This window comes from Vulpes lagopus, chromosome 8, assembly GCF_018345385.1.
Source record: "Vulpes lagopus strain Blue_001 chromosome 8, ASM1834538v1, whole genome shotgun sequence".
NCBI lineage: Eukaryota > Metazoa > Chordata > Mammalia > Carnivora > Canidae > Vulpes > Vulpes lagopus.
Window position 1 is genome coordinate 40459465 of NC_054831.1, and position 21059 is coordinate 40480523.

Here is a 21059-nt window from a genome sequence, read left to right on the forward strand (position 1 = left end):
CCTAGTGTTGAGTGAACATAGAGTGGAGAACAGAGGAGGAGATGCTTGCTCTCCCAAAGCTTATATAGGATGAGAGGAGGCAAGTAATAAACAGGTAGATAAACATAGGGATCAGGTAATCTTGGGTGGTGAGAAGTCAGTTCTAAACAGGGTGACCGTGTGTCCAGTTTATAGTTGGTGTGATGGTATTCTGCTGATTTAGCATTTTTGAACTCCCCCCCCCCCCACAAAGTGCTCCAGTTTCATACAAACACTTGCATGTGAATGTTCTCATATCTTCATTTGTAGTTGCCAAAACTTGGAAATAGCCCAGATGTCCCTCAGCATGAGAATGGGTAAACTGTGGTACATAGCCTGGAGACTTACTTAGCCATAAAAAAGAACAGACTACTGAGACATGCAACACCATGATGAGTCTCAGATGCATGGTGCTGAAAGAAGTCTGCACACTGTGTTAGTTACATTTAAATAACATTCTGGAAAAGGTGAAATCATAGGAACAGGAACCAGATCATTGGTTGCCAGAGACTGGGGATCAGGCAGGGAATGATTGATGTACAAAAGGGCTTTGGGGACTTTTTGGAGCTCATGCATCTTCTGTGTTTTGATTGTGCCGGTGGTGGTCACAGGATGGTATACATGTGCCAAAATTGCAGAACTTTGTAAGAGGAGTGAATTTTACTGTATATAAATTATACTTTAATTTAAAAATTGGGAAAAATCCTAAGCAAGAAAAAAGTGTCCCTATTTGAATGATAAATGGTTGGGTCATGGTAGTTACAAAGTTTTGAGAGAGAGGAGATGGAGCAAGAAATAGGGAGAGGGATAGAATGAAGACTGAGACTTTTTTCCTTGAAAGCAATATGTATTAATTTAATTACAGGACATCCAGTATGTGCCAGGCCCTAGCATATAGTCTTGGCATAGGAAACAAAATTAAACCTCTCAGAGTTGTGTATTAAAGTACACATATGCATACCTGTTTACACTGTAGTTCTGTTTTTAGGAATAAATCCTAAGAAAACAAGGGGCTCAATAAAGATAACCATTCAGCAATTTTCCATAAAAAATTATTTTAAAGGCAAAAACTGAAAATGACTTAAAATCTAAATGATAGGGAGATTGTTGGGTAAATTATTGCCAAAGTGACCATTTTTAAAAATGATAAAGAATATTATTCCATGTATTTATGTGTGGAGATGTCCATGACATGCAAAGTGGAAAAATTGGAGTTCTACTCATTCTATGAGTATAAAAAAAAAAAATCTTGTGTTCTAAATGCCAAACTCAGTTCTTAGGGTGGGAGTAAGGGACTTTGGTATGTTTGACCCCTTTTTAAGTATGAGATCCATTTGTTTTTTATAATTGGCAATGTAAGTATTTCCATTTTGGAAAAAAATCATTCAGGACAAAAACAAAGCAAAATAATTATTAAGCATAATAGGTAAGAAATTAACACCCTATATTTTCTGGGTAAAATTCTGTCCTGGAGGGGAAGGATTCATTTTTCAAAGGAGAAAACAAATACTTTTTGTTGGTAGATGCAAATAAGGTTTATTGTAGAGAAATATGCAGCATTTTATTGGAGAAACTTTAGGTATCAATTTAATATTTTGCTTAAATGTAAGATTGATGTAACCTATGAAAAGTGAAGTTGCTCCTTTTCTTGGCTCTCTGTAATAGGGCACATATCAGCATTTTATTTATATGTATATTCTTCTTTGCTCTTTTTATTGAAGTAAAAATAAAATAGTCTCTATTGTTGAGAAAAACACATATATATTCTTTCTGAGCACAATCTTGTTTATATATTAGAATAATATGTGATGTACTACTCAAGTCATGTACATAGATAAGGAGAGTAAAGCAGGCTCCAGAGAGTTGTTATATTTTTACATGATTTTGCATGCTTTTGCCAAATTCAGCACCACAGATAGCTACAGCATCCCTGAACATGTATTTACCATTCCTCAACCAGAATTCAACTTTTAACCATATTATAGTGAAACAACTTATAACACATTTGATCTCTTGTGCATTAAGTTTTAGGATACCTATACTTGTGCCTGTTGAGAATAAACATAGATAGCATTATGATAGGACCAAGAACCTGGATTGTTAAGTAATTACAATTGCAGAAAATACAGAGGTATGATTACCATGGACCTTTCTAAAGCAGATGAGTACATCGACTTGTATGTAACTTATTTGCAAGTATGTCATATAAAATTAGCCTATTAAATGTAGTGAAACATTATAGACCTAAATATATGGTCCATAAAAATTTCAACTGAAATTTGAAATTTGGGATTTTGACTTTTCTGCATTGTTGTATTTACTGTTAAATATTGGGCTCATATCTTATACAGTTCTCTGTATCCTAAAGTTTCTGAAGGATAATTTATTGCATGGTAGGAGTTGCAGCTGGAGCTTCTTTGGCAGATACATTTTATTAAGTTGGATGGAATTGCATTTATATTCAAAGGCATGGTGCTTGAACATTTATATGAAAATTCACACACTGATAAAGCATTCCACAGCAGACCTGGCAGCTAAAGAAGGCTGTACAACACTGTTTTTCAATCTTTTAAAACCCAGCCCCCTTTTTAATAACATGAAAATCCCCTGCATTTTATTTATTTTCAAATTAAATATTATAGCAAATATAAACCAAATAGTGGTGATGAGAATGTATTTTTCTGCATACTCTCCCTTGAACATTCTGGTACAACCCTCCTGTAGTGAAGGTGCCTAATCAGTTACTCAGCTGGGAAGGGTGGCTTTAGAATCTCCATCTTAAAAGACTGAAAAGAAAAAAAAAAATAGATCCTGTGCTGTCCTGAAAGTGATTTGCCATTTTGAGCACCAGTTGAGAATAGATTGCTTCATTCCAAGGGTCTACTATTAGTGTGCAAAGTCCTGTCCCAGGCACTGCCTGTGAAACAGAAGTGTCTGAGCTGTTAGCTGAGAGTTTAATAAAGAAATTAGACCAACATATGTGACCATAATAAAAATAAGACACATGTAACTGTAATAAAAAGGCATACTTAACTATAATAAAATAGGATGTACAAAAGCATAGTTTGGGCAACCTGGGTGGCTCAGTGGTTTAGCACCTGCCTTCAGCCCAGGGTGTGATTCTAGAGACCTGGGATTGAGTCCCACGTTGGGCTCCCTGCATGGAATCTGCTTCTCCCTTTGCCTGTATCTCTGCCTCTTTCTCTTTCTGTGTCTCTTATGAATAAATAAATAAAATACTAAAAAAAAATAAAAAAGCATAGTTTGATAGTGTTAAAAGGAAATATCTGGGGATTCAGGGCAAGGAAAGACAGTATCTAGCCTCTTCACCTTTTTGGTAGGAGGAAGGGAGAGAGAATTTAGGAAAGTCTTCACAGAGCAGGTGGCCTTTGAGCTCAGAAGGTGGAGTTGTTGGGTAGGTGTACAATTTTAAGTAGAAGAGTAAGGAGGATTAAATCTGGAAGCATAAATGGGCCTAGCATTCATCAGCCTTTGGATGTCAGGCTGAGAATTTTGTCAGTTAGCCAGGTTCGCTCATGATTGTGTTAGTGGTTGGTGCAGAGATGGTGGATCTCCTGAGTTTCTCTGAGAATGCCTTTCATGCTTTACTGACAGAACAAACATGCTAACAGGAAATTGAAGTGCCAAATGGATGAAGAGATTGCATATGAGCACAGAGATGTTATCAGTCCACTTAATGATTCAGAAATGTATATGCATTCAACTGAAAGAGTTCTAGATGAGATGGTCAAACCCATCATCAGAGACTGTGAGCTGGGGAAAGCTAAAGCCATGCCTGATTAACAAAGATGGGCAAAGTCATTTTGTTTGTTGGCAAAGGGACGATGTAGTGCTCAAACTACATGCTAGTGAGTCTGATGCTGAGTCCATGTTGGATTTTAAAAATCATTGGTAATTGTTGAGTTATGAATACTGAGAAAAATAAACAGCAGTCCTTAGAAGAACATTAGGTACTGTGTAGAACAGGCTGAAGCAGATTTCTTCACTTTAATTTACTCTCTTTTCTCTGTTGGAGGAGAGGTAATATTATAATTATTTCAGTAACATGATTGACAAGAGTTTCTCCTCTTAGAACATTCTCGTGGATGACGTGGGAACATGTAACTACAGTGCCCAGTGGGTAGAGGGTAGCATGTGTGAGTGTGCTCATGGAATGCTGAGGAGCAGGTGAGGACCATTGTGGAGAGACTTCTTCCTGGTGCCAGGTGCTGCTGCTTTGTCCCCTGACCTGTTTTGCTGACATTGGTATCAGTGAAATGAATGATAATAAGGAAGGCAAACTTAGGGATCCCTGGGTGGTGCAGCGGTTTGGCGCCTGCCTTTGGCCCAGGGCGCGATCCTGGAGACCCGGGATCGAACCCCATGTCGGGCTCCCGGTGCATGGAGCCTGCTTCTCCCTCTGCCTGTGTCTCTGCCTGTCTCTCTCTTCTCTCTGTGACTATCATAAATAAAAAATAAAAAAAAAAATTTAAAAAAAAAAAAAAAAAAGGAAGGCAAACTTACCTCTTCGGAGATGGTATGAAAACAGAATGGAATGCAAATATTTTGTATGAAAAATTAAGAATGGGCCCAAAAAGTTTTAAATAGGATAGAACAATGGACCTAGACCAAAAAGATGAAATTCCAGAGGTAGGTTTTTATGGTCCTACCCATGGATGCTAAAAGCCAGTTATAGATTTTTAGGATTGAATCCCTCTAGATTAGCAATGACTCCTATAGTACTTTGGCATTTCAATTGATAAAGAATTAACAGGATGACTTGTGCGGCCATGGAAAGGACACTCTTAGATCATGTAGTTAGAGGTGTAACTAAGTGAATGGAAGTCTTGCTTTCACAGGACCCTGGATGATGCACCTAAAGCTGGAGTATTGTGTGCACCTGTGAGTAGCCTGTTTAGGAGAGACTTCAGGTTCCCCAGGACATGGATTTAGATGGTGGGAGTTTTCTAAACATACTCCAACAGTTGGGAGAATATGAGTTCTTTAACAAGGAAAATAGGTTTGGAGGAGGAAGGGAGTATAGTAGCTCTTTACAGATACCTGAAGGGTTGTTTCTTGTGGAAGAAGGATTGTAATGCACTGCTCTAGAGAGGCAAATCTCCACTCTGGGCTAGTTTGGTGGTAGCCCTGCATGGAGGGCTGTTGGGTTGCCAAGAAAGTTGATGGATCTCCTGACACAGGGGTTTTCACTCTAGCAGTAGGGGCAATACTTGGAAGACTATTAAGCATCATAGAGACTACGAACCTATAAAATCTTTAAACTCCTTTTGGACCTAGAAGTTAATTAATGGATTTTTTCCAAGATAAAATACCATTTACTTCTAAGGTCATCATTCTTAATTTTTTATAGTAACAGATATGAAGCACATGAAAATTGCATGCCTCACTCTGGGAAAATGCACCTCACGTGGGTGCAGTTAGCACAGTTTGTTAACATATTTATATGTATTGTTTAATCATACAGTCCTGTATTATGAGTCTGAATTTGTATGATCATGTCGGGAGAAGAGTCCACATTCTGTGCAGATGGAAGAGTATAAAGGCCCCAAAGCAGGGAAGGAGGTGACCAGTAATGTGAAGGATGAGGACAGTGTGCCTGCAGTCTGGAGAGTAAGAGGATAAATAGTAGGAGGTGAGGCTGGAAAGGTGTGTAGGGGCTGGATCATGCAGGCCCTGAAGGCTGGGATATGATTTCCTCCAACTTCTTATTTTGAAAGTGTTCAAAACTATAGAATAGTTCTAGGTGTTGTAGAGTGGGTCACCTAAATTTGCCAATTATTATCCTTTGGTATAGTTCCATTTTCTCTTTCTCTCTCTCTCATACACACACACACACACACACACACACACACACACACACTTCTCTTTGTTGAACCATTGGAGAATAAGTTAGCACATGCCATGTCTAAAGCATGTCATGTTTAAAAGCGCATATCTTCCAAGAGCAAAGAATATCTCGGATATATTCACAATACTAAGAAAGTTAACATGGATAAAATACCTTGACCTAATATACAATCCGTATTAAATCCTTAATTGTTCCAATAATGTCCTTTGCTAACTTTTTTTTTTTTTGAGAGAGAGAGAGAGAGGGAGGGAGAGGAAGAGAGAAAATCTTAAGCAGATTCTACGTGGAACTTGAGGCAGGGCTTGATCTCACCACGCCTGAGATCATGACCTGAGCCAAAATCAAGAATTCTATGCTTAGGGCAGCCCCTGTGGCACAGCGGTTTAGTGTCGCCTGCAGCCTGGGGTGTGATCCTGGAGACCCGGGATCGAGTCCCATGTGGGGCTCCCTGCATGGAGCCTGCTTCTCCCTCTGCCTGTGTCTCTGCCTCTCTCTGTATCTATGAATAAATAAAATCTTTAAAAAAAAATTCTATGCTTAACTGACTGAGCCACCCAGGTGCCGCTAGCTTTTTTTTTTTTTTTTTTCAGTCTAAGATCCAGTCAAGGAGCATGCATTGTATACAGATTATACACTGGCATATCTTTCAGTCTAAGATCCAGTCAAGGAGCATGCATTGTATACAGATTATACACTGGGGAGAGCAGAGTGGGAAGCCAGGCATTTTGGGGGTATAGGCCAGTTATTTTGTAAAATGTCCATCAGTTTAAATTTGCTTGATTACTTCCTCATGATTAAATTCAGGTTGAACATTTATAGCAAAAATACTACATAGGTGATGTAAGCACTGAGAACTACCTAACATCAGGAGCACATGGTATCAGCTTCTGTTATTGGTTTTAAGGTTGATCACTTGGTTAAGGTGATATCTACCATATTTCTTCATAGTAAAAGTAAAAATTTTCCTTTTACAATAAAGTAATCTTGGGGTGCCTGGCTGGCTCAGTTGGTTGAGCATCCAGCTCTTGATTTCGGCTCAGGTCATGATCTCAGGGTTGTGAGATTGAGCCCTGCATCAGGCTGCATGCTGAACATGGAGCCTGCTCAAGATTCTCTTTCTCCCTCTCCCTCTACCCGTCCCCCACTCCCAGCTCATGTGCACCTGCTTTCTCTCTCTCTTTCTCTCTGAAAAATAATAAATAATCTGGAGAATGGTACCTTATGATTCTGTGAATATCCTGTTCCCCAACAATCATTCACCTGATGTTTTCCACAGCCATTGGTTGCAAGATAATTATTACTTTGGTGATTACAAAATGGTGACTTTTTTTCTAACTGTATGATTTTTCTTATGTTAGTTGGTATTATTCTGTGAAGAACTTTTCCTTCTCCTCCAGCCTTTTATATCAGTATAAGTATGAACCTGTGGATTTTTTAAATTTGAATTTAAGATTTAATATGTTTTATAATCCATTTCTAACATTAATCATTTTATGTTTTAATTTCTCCATAGTTGGCCAGCAGGCACCCTATCAGAAAGATTTCGGAGAAATTTATGGACTGAGTGAATGAAATAATAATATGAAAATGATGAATAAATCTGTATTTTCCATGCTTTTTTCTCCTGAGAACCTCTATTTGTCAGTGCCAATAACATGATTTTATTTTTATTTTTCTCTAGGTCTTATGGACTAATTGGCTCTCATTCAGCAGGAACCTAACAGATAAGTCATCCTGCTGTATGTCAAGACAATGCTTGGTTTTAAGACTGCTCTGAAAATGATTAAAGTGGTATTGCAACGTGACATTGTCAGGGGGCAACAAGCAGCTTGAGAATTTCCCATTAATCAAATAGCCTTGAAGGAAGCTTCTTTCCATTAGGTAGGACTGCATGGCCAGCAGCCCCCACTGAAGGGTTGAAAATGAGTGTCCCAGTGGCTCCAAAGAAATCATGTTACGCTCAGTTGCGGGACAACAGAAATGGAGTGAAAAATAATAATGAGAGTATCCTAAGTCTGGGGGATACAAATGCCAATCAAATCATGTTGGAGGTCAGTTCCTCTCATGATGAGTCCGAGACACGTGACCTGACAGATGAAATTGGAAATGCAAATTCAAGCGAGCCAGAGAATAGTACCCATTTCAATAAGGAATTTCACCAATTTCAGGGCTTTGGGAAAGGATCGCAGGCTGGCCCTACCAGTCTGAAAGATTTTAAATTTTCCCTGACCGTCCATGGAGGACTACATGACGAGCACACAACAGAGAGAGGCACAGATATCCTCCAGACCCCTCGCAGTGTTCAGGGACCAGGTCTGTCAACTTGGAGGAATGTTATGGCTGAGGCCAGTCCAGAGGTTTTGGCTAAAAGGGATGCTGAACTTCCCCGGCATGCTCCTAAGGATAAGTTGGCAAAGACCCTTGACAATGAGGAATTGCGAAGGCATTCTTTGGAAAGAGCGAGTAGCTCTGCCGTTGTAGCAGATGTTCCCATGAAGGAGCATGGTGGGAGCCTTGGTGGGAGCCTGACCTGGCAGCGTCTGCAGCCTGTGCCACTGGACTCCCCTGAAGCCCTGCGTCCTGAGCCCAGTGGCAGGGAGGGGCCGCAGAAGATGTTGACAGCCCCCTCTCGAGGAGCAGCTTCTCCTCCAGCTGACAGTACCTCAGAAGGAAAGAGCGTGTGTCATCCTAAACCATCTACCTCAGCAACCAAGGAGACCACCCCTGTAGAGACCCAGAGGGAGAGGGCACAGGGCCCAGACTTGAGCAATGAGAGCACATCACATTCTGCCCATCCAGAGCCTGGTCTGGATTCAGCCTCAGCACTGAAGGGGGTCCTGAGGAAGCCAGAAGCACAATTAGGTCAGGGGAAGGGAGAGCTCAAGCCGGAGCTGAAATTTGTCCAAGCCAGGGCTGTGCAGGAGTTCAAGGCAATCCAGGCCGAGTGTCTGGGGTGCCCAAAGGAAGGTGGCATGTTACCCCTCGAAAGAAAGGATCCAGGTGGGAAAGCACAGCAGGAGGCTGCCACCGGGGCACGTAGCCTGTCACACAGCAGTGTGCACCCCATTGGTGTGGGAAGAGGCAGGAGTGAGCAGGACAAGAGAGCAGGCCACCTGGGTGAGGAGGATTCTCTCCAGACCACCCCCACGCAAGGCCCTGCTTCCTTGGCAGCTGCTGATAAGCAGCCCTCTGGCAGCATTTCAGCAAGCACAGCTAGGAAGTTGGATGAAGTGGCGTCTGGCAGCATTTCGTCAGGTGATGGGCATATATCTTTTATTCCCTATGACCTACCTGACAGCAGGCCCTCAGATGTCAGTGAGGAGAGAGCACTGGACAGTGGGAACATAGACAGTGCTGCGGCTTGTGCTTCAGACCCTTCTGTTGGAGAGAACAGCCCGGGGGTCCCTGAGCCCCTTGGCCCTCAAAGCAGCAGCCCAGAAGTAGGTGACCACAAAGAGAGCACGACATCTGTCGCAGAAGATAGGAACATTCTAGAAAAGGCAACTGAGACTGAAAGCACTCTGGGGAGAGCAGGGGCTCTTCTCAGTGGCCTGGCACCCCTCCATCCAGAGACAACTGTGAATGTGACCCACCAGCCTCCACCACCTAGTGGCGGTGTTCAGGACCTAGGCGCATTGGGTGCAGATGCCAGGTCACCCTCAGCCACTGCACCCCCCACTGACAGTGCATGGTTGTTGAACACCCCCCCGAAAGTGCCTGACAAGAGCACCTGCCCCAGTGGGATCCCTGAGCCTGTCTTTCTGCATCCTGAGGATACCCCTTCCTCACAGGAGGGAGTGGAGAACCACCAGGTTGAAAAAGTAGAAGAGAGGACAGAACCCAAGCCCATCATTCTGCCCAAGCCCAAGCATGTGAGGCCCAAGATCATCACCTACATCCGGAGGAGTCCTCAGGCCCTCGGCCAAGTGGACACTTCACTGCTTCCAGTGGGGCTTCCTTATGCTCCACCCACATGTGCCATGCCTCTTCCCAAAGAGGAGAAGGCAGCAAGTGGTGAGCTGAAGCCGCCTGCCAGTCTCTATGAGAAATACAAGCCGGACTTGCAAAAGCCACGAGTGTTCAGTTCTGGGTTGATGGTGTCTGGGATCAAGCCCCCAGGGCACCATTTCAGTCAGATGAGTGAAAAGTTTTTACAGGAGGTAAGAGATTGTCATTGTGATATGATCTTTAAGTTAAACATTGTAAAGTTTGTAGGTGTTTTCTTTGGGAACTGTGAACACAATGTCCTCCCTTAGCAAATTGCAGATTTTGATGAATCCACTGGCACAGAAATGGATGTTCTTAACTAGAGGGAGGAGCTTGTAGACAAATGGACATTTTTGATGAAGAGAGTGTGATGATCGTGGTGAGGTACAGCTGACATCTAAGGAGACTCATTTAAATTCCACTCAGTATAATACATGTGAGGTTAATTAAGTATGCACTTAAATTGGCTTCCATGTTTAAGTGAGCATAAGTCTTATATAAACCAGATCAGTGGGGGGAGGAGGGTAAGTCCAAAATAAATATATTGTTCAAAGTGGTCTGACTTCATGCTCTCAGGGGGATTATTTTCTTTATGGAAGGAGCTCATATTCATACATGGGAAATACATAGTGGGTAGCAAATAATGTGTTAGGCATGGGCTCTTTGTTTTGAGTCAAAAATAATAATTACAACTGACATTTAGTTGAGCACCTACTATGCTTCAAGCCCACACAACATAACATTTCATCTTTATCTATCTTCACTAGTCCTTGTAGTGATTTTCTGGAGGTCGAGATTATAGTTTTTATCATTGTCTAGATGAAGAAACAGCTTTGGAGGGATTTATGTAACTCAGTTAAAGCCACAGAACAAGGATAGTGTGGAGATGTTCTTCTATGCCCTCCCAATTTTGTGACTGGGCTGTCCTTTACATTTCTGGGTGCTGTGGTAAGTTGTCCTCCCAGAGCTCAGAAAGTAGGTTTGTCTCCCAAAGCAACCTCCTCATGGCAGCTAGGCAAGTGTTCAGTTAGAAGGAAAGCCAGGTCAGATCACTCCTCTCCCTAACATCCTTCAGGTCAGCCAGGCCACTCAGAACACAAGCTTAAGCATGTAGGATGGCTCAGCTTTTAGAATGGACTCAGTCTGTCTCTCTAACCTCCCCAACCCCCTCTCCTTCCTTGGCTCACCTCCTCTCCCTCTTCTGCCTCAGGATCTTTGCACTTCCTTGTGTTTAGAATTTTCTTCTTCCAGATATCTCAGTGGCTGTCACCTTTATTTTCTATTTCTGTTCAAGTGTCACTTCATTGGAGAGACACCTCACCTTCTCTGAGACCCCTTTCCTTGTTAATTTTTTTCTTAGTGCTTATCTCCATCTGGTGTATATACTTTTTCTGTTTTTGGTGCATCAACTAGAATGTAAAATCCATGAGAACAGGGAATTTTTTTCTGGTTTTGTTTTTGTTTTGTTGTTCTCTGCTGGGTCCCCAGAGTTTAGAACAGTGTTTGACATAAATACGTGGTCAGTAAATGTTGAATGACAGCAGAATTAAGAACTCGTGTATGTTGGCTCCAAACAAAAGGCAACTGAAGCTTCTGAGAGATAGAAAACCTAAGTCCAAAATTGGACCTTAGGTTGATTGAATATACTGACGTATTTACAGAGTGTACTGATTACAGTAGAAGTTGTCAGCTCTTACACAGCAAAAGAGGTGAATCTATTCTAAGCAGCAGATCTTGCCCAAGGCTAGCACTCACTTGCCCCAGCAGCTGATCATCTGTTTTGCCCTGGGGCAGTCTGTGAGCTCTAGATCACACAGCTCCCTCGCTGTCTCTGACTCTGGGCTTGCTGGAGAGGCTTCCCATCTCCCATCTCTGCAGAGAGAACACCAACTAGAGAGTCTGGGGACTCAGTCTTTTTGGCAGGGGCTCATTTCGCCATACAGGGCTGCATGCTGTCCTGTTTTATGTAGGCTTCTCACATAAGGGCCTGCAGCAAAAGGATATTCTGGCCAAAGGACATTAAGGGTCTGGCTGTGTAGGCAGTGGCATGTCACACAGTGGACAGGTTGCCATTCTGGTCTTATACATCAGTCTCTGAGCTTGGTTGATGTGAGTTTTTCTCAAATTTCTAAAACCTTAACCACGACCTCCAAGGCTAAGGATTAGGCTCTGACTTTAGGCTCTTTGCTAAGGCTGGGGTGCTCCAGTGTGAATGCTTGTGTGGTGTTATTAGTTCTGAGAGTTTGGGAGAGGCCCCATTGGTGGGGACAACAGTGCCACTGTGTACCAGCCACTGTCTGGGGACTGTTTCCTGCACAATCGAAGTGTCCAAGGCCTAGGCCCTGTCTACAGGCTACCAGACTGAGCAGAGAAGCCCCATGGGTCCTGGGCTAATTCCTGCCATAATCCTCTTTTAATCAATAGGCTGGCCCTTGGCCTTTGCTCCTAGAGCTGCTACTGGATGTAAGCCTGTGAGTCCCCTTCCTGTGTTCAGGCTTGATGCAGGGAGGTTCCAAAGCCCCTCCCCTGCCAGTGTGCCCTGCCTGGTTACAGGATGGATTCAGCCAGTCTCCAGGGAAATAGCACATTTCTGACCAGTTGCAACAGAAGTATTTTTCCATTGTAGAAGTCCTATATCTTTTTAATAATGGGAAAGTCTTAACAGTACAAACCCAAACCAGCTTCAGATTCTTTCATCATTATTGATAGATTCCTGCTGGTTAGTATTAGTAGAAAAGAGTAAGTCAGAGTAAGGGCTCTTCTGAGAGAGGGCATCCCTGCTCTGTTGACAGGAACAATACAGGCATTTAGAGCTTCCTGAAGTGTCTTTGAAGATCACCTTGGACTTGCCCATGCCAGGATGATAAAATGTGCTTACTTCTTTAGACCGTTTTCTGCTTGCACCTATCCTGAGGACTTTGGGGCATTTCTTCCTACAGATGCCTTGGGGAATCCCTTTTCATTTTTGGTATAAGGAGGTGGGAAGAAGGGAGCAGGGGTGAGAAGTCAGGGATGAGGTAGTGTACTTGCAACATGATCAGGGCTGCTTTCCCTTCCTACTCCCAAAATACAGGTACATATGTATGTATTATGTGAGTATCTATCCAGACTTGAAGGAACTGGCCTATGCAATTGTGGAGGTTGGAAAGTCCAAAGTATGCAGAATGGGCCAGCAGGCTGGAGACCTAGGGAAGAGGTGACACTGCAGTTCAAGTCCAAAGGCCACCTGCTGGCAGATTTCCCTCTTTAAGGGGGGGGGGGGTCAGTCTTTTTCTATTAAGGCATTCAACTGATTGGGTGAGGCCCACCCACATGATGAAGAATAATCTGCTTTATTCAAGGTTTACTGATTTATTTTTTTTTAAGGTTTACTGATTTAAATGTTGATTTCATCTTTAAAATATAAACATCTAGAATAATCTTTAACCAAACATGGGGATCCTGTGCCCTAACCAGGTTGTCCAGATTAACCATCACAAGTCCACTCTCAGTAGCTATCTATATAAGTGGCTTCTCAATGAAGCCTCCACGTTTACCCTGTGTCTGCCCAGCCCAACCCACTGAAAGCAGGACAGGGAAAATGTGAAGGGGGCAATCTTGTAAGAATTTAATTTGTTTGTGTACCTTGATTAATTTTAGGAGTTCGAAATCACAAGGATTTTTAGTTTGTTTTCAAAATTATTTCTCTAAAAATGTTCCATTAGAGAAGGAGGGGAAAAAAACATTTGGAGTTCAGTGCTATGTGTTCATAACTGTGCAAGGCCACCTGTTGTATTTTGTCAATAAAGAGAGAAATGAGTGTGAAGTTTTTTTTGTAGATTGCCTTGTCTTATCAAAAATAAACAAATTAGGCATACTTTTCACCTTCTTAAAGAATTTGTTACATCTTTTCAGAGACCAACCACCCAGCAAAGTGACAGGCTCTGAAGTGACTGAAATCATTAAGGTCACTTCTGAGCGACAGTATCATGAGTTTTTGACTCTCCAGTTTCAAAGAACTGAGTAATTACCAAAATCAGCATATTGCAATCCTGAAAATCTAACAGATGTAGGACAGAAATCATTTCTTTGTGAGAGCACATGCTAGAAGCAACAAGCAGTGTGGCACCAGAATTTAAGAAACTACAATGAAAAAATAGAGGAACATAAATATAATAAAAAAAGCCAAAGGTCGATAGTAAAGAGGGTAAGCAAGGAATGCGAAAAATTCTATCAGAGAGCAGAAATAGAATGTTTCACAAAATGTAATTTGCTATGGCCTGAATTCGGTCTATCCATTAAAGCAAGTATGCATATGTTACAATGCGATTATCATAAAGCTTTAAAGGCCTAATCTTTTGTTTCAATAATGTCAGTTTAAGGAGAACTTTTGTATCTGTTTCAACATTAAAAGAGTATCAAATTAAGAGTTTTTCTCTTCAACAGCTTGGATCAAAGCCATGTAGCCCCTCTTACAGAATATTGTTAAATCCTTGTGATTCCTGAATAGATAAATGTTTGACACATAAAATGTATTGTGATTTAGAGCAGAGTTAACAGATGTATCTTTTCGTAGGTAGCCTCAAGCACTATTTCTTTAAACTTAGAGGAAATAAAGATTATTATCTTATTTTTTCATTTTTAATATGAGGAAATACTGATAATATGAACAGGCTTTGTCAGCATAGAATTTCAAATATAAAAGGTATATTGGTTGTGTCCTAGCCCAAACTGTTAACTATAGGAAAAGTAATGGGATTATTATGTTATTAACTTTAAGTAAGAATAAAAACATGAGTCCTTTAATGAATAAATATTTATTGACTTTATGTTCTAGGCACCATTCTAGGTGCTAGGCATTTAGCAGTCAGTAAGATTCTGCCCTGGATTTCCACTGTAGTGACACTTGTCAAACATTCATGGACACCCCACTTACTGGGAAAGACAGATGAGGTGATTCACAGTCTCTGGTTTTAATGATGTAAACAGATTGTAGAGGCCTGAAAACATATTTTTCCATCAACTGGTCTATTTTTCCAAACAAGCTTTTCCCCGCATTAGCAGTGCGTATTTTATTTCCCAAGTAGCCCAGTAAAGACTTAACATAAATTGGTAAAGTTCAACTGCTTCAGAGTAGGTTGCCATAAAAATCATGCCTTTTCTCATTAGGAATAATGAAACTTTCATAAGTCTTTGAACATTTGCTAAACTCTTTCCTCATTTTATTGAGATTATGTATTTATAGATTGGCTACTTGAACAGATTTCAGTGATTTTGTAACAATCAAATTTAAAAATCTTGTACGGTAGGTTTTTTCCCCAGACCTGAGAGGTCATCCAGTTGTGTTGTTAACTTAGAGATGAAGACCCTGGAGCCCAGAGAAGATAAGTACTCCATGATGGAGCAATTCCATGGTGCCAGAGTGGCCATTGCTGGAGCCCTGCTCTCCTAACCACATTCCATACTCATCTCACAATGTAGGCTTCTCTGATTAAGCTTCTGGTCATTTATCATAGGTTACAGAACGCCCCGGAAAAGAAGAATTTTGTTCTCCTTCCTATACTCATTATGAAGTTCCTCCAACTTTCTATCGATCGGCCATGCTCCTGAAGCCCCAGTTGGGATTGGGTGCAATGTCCCGTTTGCCATCTGCAAAGAGCAGGATCCTGATTGCGAGTCAAAGGTCCTCAGCAGGTGCCATCCACCCACCAGGGCCCATCACAGCAGCTGCCAGCCTCTACAGTTCTGATTCTGCGGGTAAGTGATCCAGCAGTTACTACCTTTTCCTGCTGCACTTTTATTTTATTATTTTTAAAAAATATTTTATTTATTCATGAGAGAGAGAGAGAGAGAGAGAGGCAGAGACACAGGCAGAGGGAGAAGCAAGCTCCATTCAGGGAGCCCAACGTGGGACTCAATCCCGGGGCTCCAGGATCATGCCCTAGGCTAAAGGTGGTGCTAAACCGCTGAGTCACCTGGGCTGCCCTCCTGCTGCACTTTTAAATAGTAATTATCTAAAATGGCAGTAACTGGCTGATATAAGAATGCCTCTCACCCTCGAAAGTCTTTTTCTGCTATTCCATCTGCCTGTTGATATAGGTATTCATCAAGGCTCCTCCGTCTGCATCAGTCATCCTCCACATTATCTCTGAAAGGGTGGCCTTTGCAACCATCTCCTCACTTCTTATGGTTTCTCCTTTCTCTGTTTGTTACAGCCTGTAGATCAGAGGCCAGAGGAGTTTTTCTGTAAGGGGTCAGGTAGTAAATATTTTAGGCTTTGTGGGCCCTTATGGTCTGTGTTGTAACTATGTAGCGTGCAAGCAGCTGCAGACAGCACATTAGTGAATGAGTGTGGCTGTGTTCCAAAACAGCTTAATTCACAAAAATAGAGAGGGGGCTGGATTTGGCCTGTGGGTTGTAGTTTGCCAAAGAGATTTTCCTACAGCCCAGCACTGACCATGATCACAAAGCTGGGCCACTCCGTAATGGCTTACAGATAGGCTACACCACCTCTCCCAGCCCTGTCCTCCTGCTCCACCATGGCTGGCCAGTGTCACCCCCTAAAGTTCTCTGCACTGCCTTGTTTGCTGTCTCCATTCTTCTGCTCATGTGGTTTCCTCTAGTCTTTATGTATTATTTTACTATAGAAATAATACACTCCAGTAAAAAGCATTTTGAATATAGAAAAATATGGAAAAGGAAGTAATACTGTTTAACATATTTTTAGCACCCAGCCAGAATTACTAATATGGAGTTGTTGGGTTTTTTTTTTCCTGGTGTGATCTTTTCTGTGCATTTTCCAATAGTTACAATGATACTGAATGTGAATTTCATTTTTTTCTACTAATAGCATATTATAGGCATTTCCTAGGTCATCTATGTTTCAGAAATATTATGGCAGCATAATATTCTGTTTTGTTCATTTATTTGACAAATTTGGGGTACTTATTATGTACCAGAAGTTGTAAATTAAGGACTGCAGTGGTGAAGAAACCAGAGAGCTCCTGCCTTTACGCATCTTACAGTCAAATGTATGAAATGGACAAAGAAAGAAAAAAATAAATACATAATTATAAATATGAAAGCAGGGAATATATTGTTTTAAGAAATTGCAGCCAGAAGAATTATATGGGTGAGATGGAGGTGCTACTGGGACAGCCTCTTGGAGGAAGTGGGAAGAACAGGAGAAGGTGTGGAATCATGTCAGAATTGATTTAGTCATTGCCCTACTGGCAGTTGAATTCTGCTTATTCCATACTATTTCAATAATGTTGTGATTTGAATCTTATGTGTATACTTATTTGTCTTCTTTCCTGTTATTTTCTTAAGCTATATCATTTGAAGTGTAATGATTGGATAAAAGTATATCTAAACATTTTTTTAAGGCCAAGGATTTTTTCTATAAAACTTGTAACAATTATTTTCATACCAATGTCTCTTGAAAGTGTTTCTTCTTGCCATACCTTTGCCAGTATTATTACCACTCCTCCTCTTCCTATTATTATTATTATTGCATTTCTTTTATTATTAGTGGAAGGGAACTTCTTAAAACCTATTTTCCATTATATTATTTTATGAACTTTCATTTACTGAGGTATTTATTGATGAATAATAATTTTTAACTCATTTTTAATAGTTTTTTTAATAAGGACTTCCATAAAAATCAAATTATTTTTTAAAAAACTGCAGTGGAAGGTGACCCCCTGACTATGGAGATGCTACCTAGAGAAGAGGAGAAGCTGGTTTAGAAGAGGAGGATAGGAGTTAATTCAGGACACGTTATAGCTGAAATGCCTTTAGCCATCCTATAGGATAAAGCATTGCATCTAGGACACCACAGTTGAGAGGACAGGGCTGGCTGGAGATCTGAAAGTATTAGTTGTCAGCAGATGGCCAGTCTTTTTTTTTTTTTTTTTTTAGATGGCCAGTCTTTAAAGCTATGATACTCTCCTCCACTAGGCTGCCACTCTTTCCAGCATGATTTCACGTCCACCTTCACCAGTAACTTACAAATTTGATGCAGACTTGAATTATGAGCTTTGAAATAGCAATGATGTAACAGATGTTGTTAGTTTTACTTTATGCATAAAACTTGGAAAAACTTAAAATTACTAAAAAACTTAATTGACATTTATTTAACAATAGTCAAGTTTTGGGTAATAAAAAGTCTTTAAGAATATACTACTTCCATAAAAATGCCATTATGCAGTATGGGCAGGCGGATTGAGCTCCTTCTGAGGATGACTTATTTGTGTTCACACATTTGTGATGAGGGTGACACTTTCCAGAGTTCAGCTTAGCACCCAGAAATATAAGGTACTCCTCCACCCCAGCTTCTTCAAGACTCCAACCCTTTTTCTAGGGTTCCTGGGTATCTTAATTTAGAGAGATGTGTGTCTACATGGATAATCATTAGGGACCTAGCAAAACCTTGTAATGATGATATGTGTCACTCCTACAGGACACTGAAAATGTGAAATTCTTTCTTAGTGCTGTTGGAAGAATCACCAGGCCTAGACTCTGAGACAGACAATGATAAGTTCTTACTCCAGAGACTGGGGAGCTTTGGTGGGATGACTGTGCTCTCACTAGCTCTTGGGCCCTGGAGCCAGGCCAGTGGCTCTTTGCTTGGCCTGCTTGAATTATTCCAGGTAGCAGGTCCTTTCTCTTCTTGAGCAACTTTGCTTGAGTCCCCCAGAGTACCAGGACCTGCACTAGCAATATACCTGACTCATTTATTTCTTTTCTTCAGAAATCCTTCCATTTTTCTTCATGGGAAGAAAGAGATATTCCCTTTCTCCTCAAACACTATAATTTTTTAAAAAATTTCATGAAGGTCCATAAAATGCAGAGCCAAAGTCATTATATGCCCCCCCCCCAAAAAAAAAACTATTAGTGTCTCTTAATTTGAGAACTAGGAGGGCTTACCTTTCAGACTCTCCAAAGAAATGAAGGGAAATATCTACATACCATCCTTCTGGAGTAAAAAGGACAAAGAAAATCCAGACAGGTAGGATTCTGAATTACAGCAGTCTGAATCCTCACCTACTCTTATACCCTCCTGTTGACCACCTCTGTAATGGAGTCTCTCATTTTGTTCCTTCACTGCAAGACATATTCCAGCCAGGGGGAATGTGGTTCACTCAAGACTCAAATTCACAGAGCTATGGAAAAAGAGAAAAGCTCATTCCTTTGTTGTGTAATCCCTGATTGCACATTTACTGTGTTAGTCTAAATCACAAAAGTAAGCATGGACATTAAAACGGACTTCTTTTTGTTTTGAAGCACTCAATTAAATCAAGAAGAAAAACATCAAGATTCCAAAAGACTGATCATGAAAGGACATAAGCAATGAATTTAGGGAAGCCTGGGTAGCTCAGTTGGTTAAGTGGCCAACTCCTGGTTTTGGCTCAGATCATGATCTCAGGGTCCTGAGAATGGAGCCCTGCATCAGGCTTCATGCTTACTAAGGAGAGTGCTTCAGCATTTTCTCTCCCTGTGCTCCTCCCCTGGCTTGTGTGCATGTGTGCACACTTTCTCTCTCTCTAAAATAAACAAATCAATCTTAAACAAAAACAAAATGAGCATCTAGATGGCTCAGTTGATTAAGCATCTGCCTTTGGCTTAAGTCATGATCTCGGGGCCCTGGAATTGAGTCCTGCATCAGGCTCCTTGCTCATCGGAGAGTCTACTTGTCCCACTCCCTCTGTCCTTCCCCCGACTTGTGCCTTCTCTCTCTCTGTCAAGTAAATAAAAATATTTTTTTGAAAAAAATTACAATGAGTTTAAAAATAAGAATATAGAACAGAGAAATATATACAAGTCTGAAGATCCCAAATACATAGTTCTGAAATTCAAAACCTATGAGAACAAAAGGTTTTCATTCATTCAGTGGCACTACCTGACCATAACCAGGGTGACTATTTGTTCATTCATATTGCTGTGTGAATATCTATGCATCTTGCTGCAGAAATCTTAATGGAGTTAAGGGATGCTGCTGGAGGGTTATACAACACCTCTTGTGCCTACCTTGAGTTAGGTATGATTGTTGTTTTGTGTTAGAAGAGAAGAGAGTGAAACAATTTATGTCATGCAGCTTGTAAACTGTGGAGCAGAGATTTGACTCAAGACTGTTTCCATATTCATGCTCTTAGCCCCCACACTAGACTATAAACTTGAACTGCCTTTTAAATCTTACTACACTGCAGTATTTTTATTTTTTAAAACAAGGATATGACCAATGTTTGTGGATTTTTTGGCAAACCATGGTCCTTGGGCTGCAAAACTGTTTTGGTATATAAATTTTAATGGAACACAGCCACATTCCTTTGCTCTCCTTTTGCTTATGGCTGTTTTCAGAGTTGAGTCATTGTAATAGAGATAAGATGTTGCCCAGAAGCCTAAAATATTTACTGTGTGACCCTTTAAGAAAAAAGTTTGTTGATACCTGCCTTAGTATAATGCCAGTGATACCATTTAGGCTAAAGACTTTACAACAATCAGTCTGCAAGGTTGGGTGTCATGAGACTAAAATATAAGCAGCTTTACAGCTGCCAACCATTAAAACCAGGAGAGAAACCACTAAAACAGGGAGCCTGTGTTCACATGCACAACCTCAGAGAACTAGACAGGAAGAACTCACCTTATGAAAATATGAGGGCAAGTAAAAGCCCCACCTGCCTCCATACTTCCTCCTCTCCTTATCACCACACACTGACTGTAGAACCTGGACCCCTAGAGAACACAGAAAGTATTTTCTTTCTCTGTTTACCTCCCTTCCTCTTATTATATTATTACCATTATTCCTCTTATTTCCACAATTAGGTGCCAAATGCTACCTGTTTAGTTCAATAGAAGGGCAGAGCCTGGGTATCTCCCTTAAGTGATCCCTGGCCCCAGATGGGACCAGTCTTGGTACAATCATTTAAAGAAGTTCATTTCTGGGGCACCTGTGTGGCTCAGTTGGTTAAGTGTCTGCCTTCGGCTCAGATCATGTCCCAGGACCCTAGGATAGAGACCCATATCAGGTTCCCTGCTCTGCGGGGAGCCTGTTTCTCCCTCTGCCCCTCAGTTTGCTCATGCTTTCTCTCTCTCTCAAATAAATAAATTCTTAAAATAATAAAGAGGCTCATTTCCATTACCAAGAGAATAATAAGGCATTCTACTTTATATCTGTTTTGTATAAAGCAAGTGATTCAATTCCTAA

The 21059-nt window shown here is 41.1% G+C and overlaps 1 protein-coding gene across 5 annotated transcripts in view; it reads left to right on the forward strand.

The window, feature by feature from the left end:
• Positions 1 to 21059, forward strand: part of MTUS2 (microtubule associated scaffold protein 2) — a 585745-nt gene that overhangs the window by 179332 nt on the left and 385354 nt on the right. For all 5 annotated transcript variants that reach the window (XM_041765696.1, XM_041765701.1, XM_041765700.1 and 2 more), the window contains 2 exons: positions 7569 to 10047; positions 15370 to 15610. In XM_041765696.1, coding sequence (XP_041621630.1) covers positions 7810 to 10047; positions 15370 to 15610 — 2479 coding nt within the window. In that variant the 5' untranslated portion in view covers positions 7569 to 7809. The remainder of the gene's footprint in view (positions 1 to 7568; positions 10048 to 15369; positions 15611 to 21059) is intronic.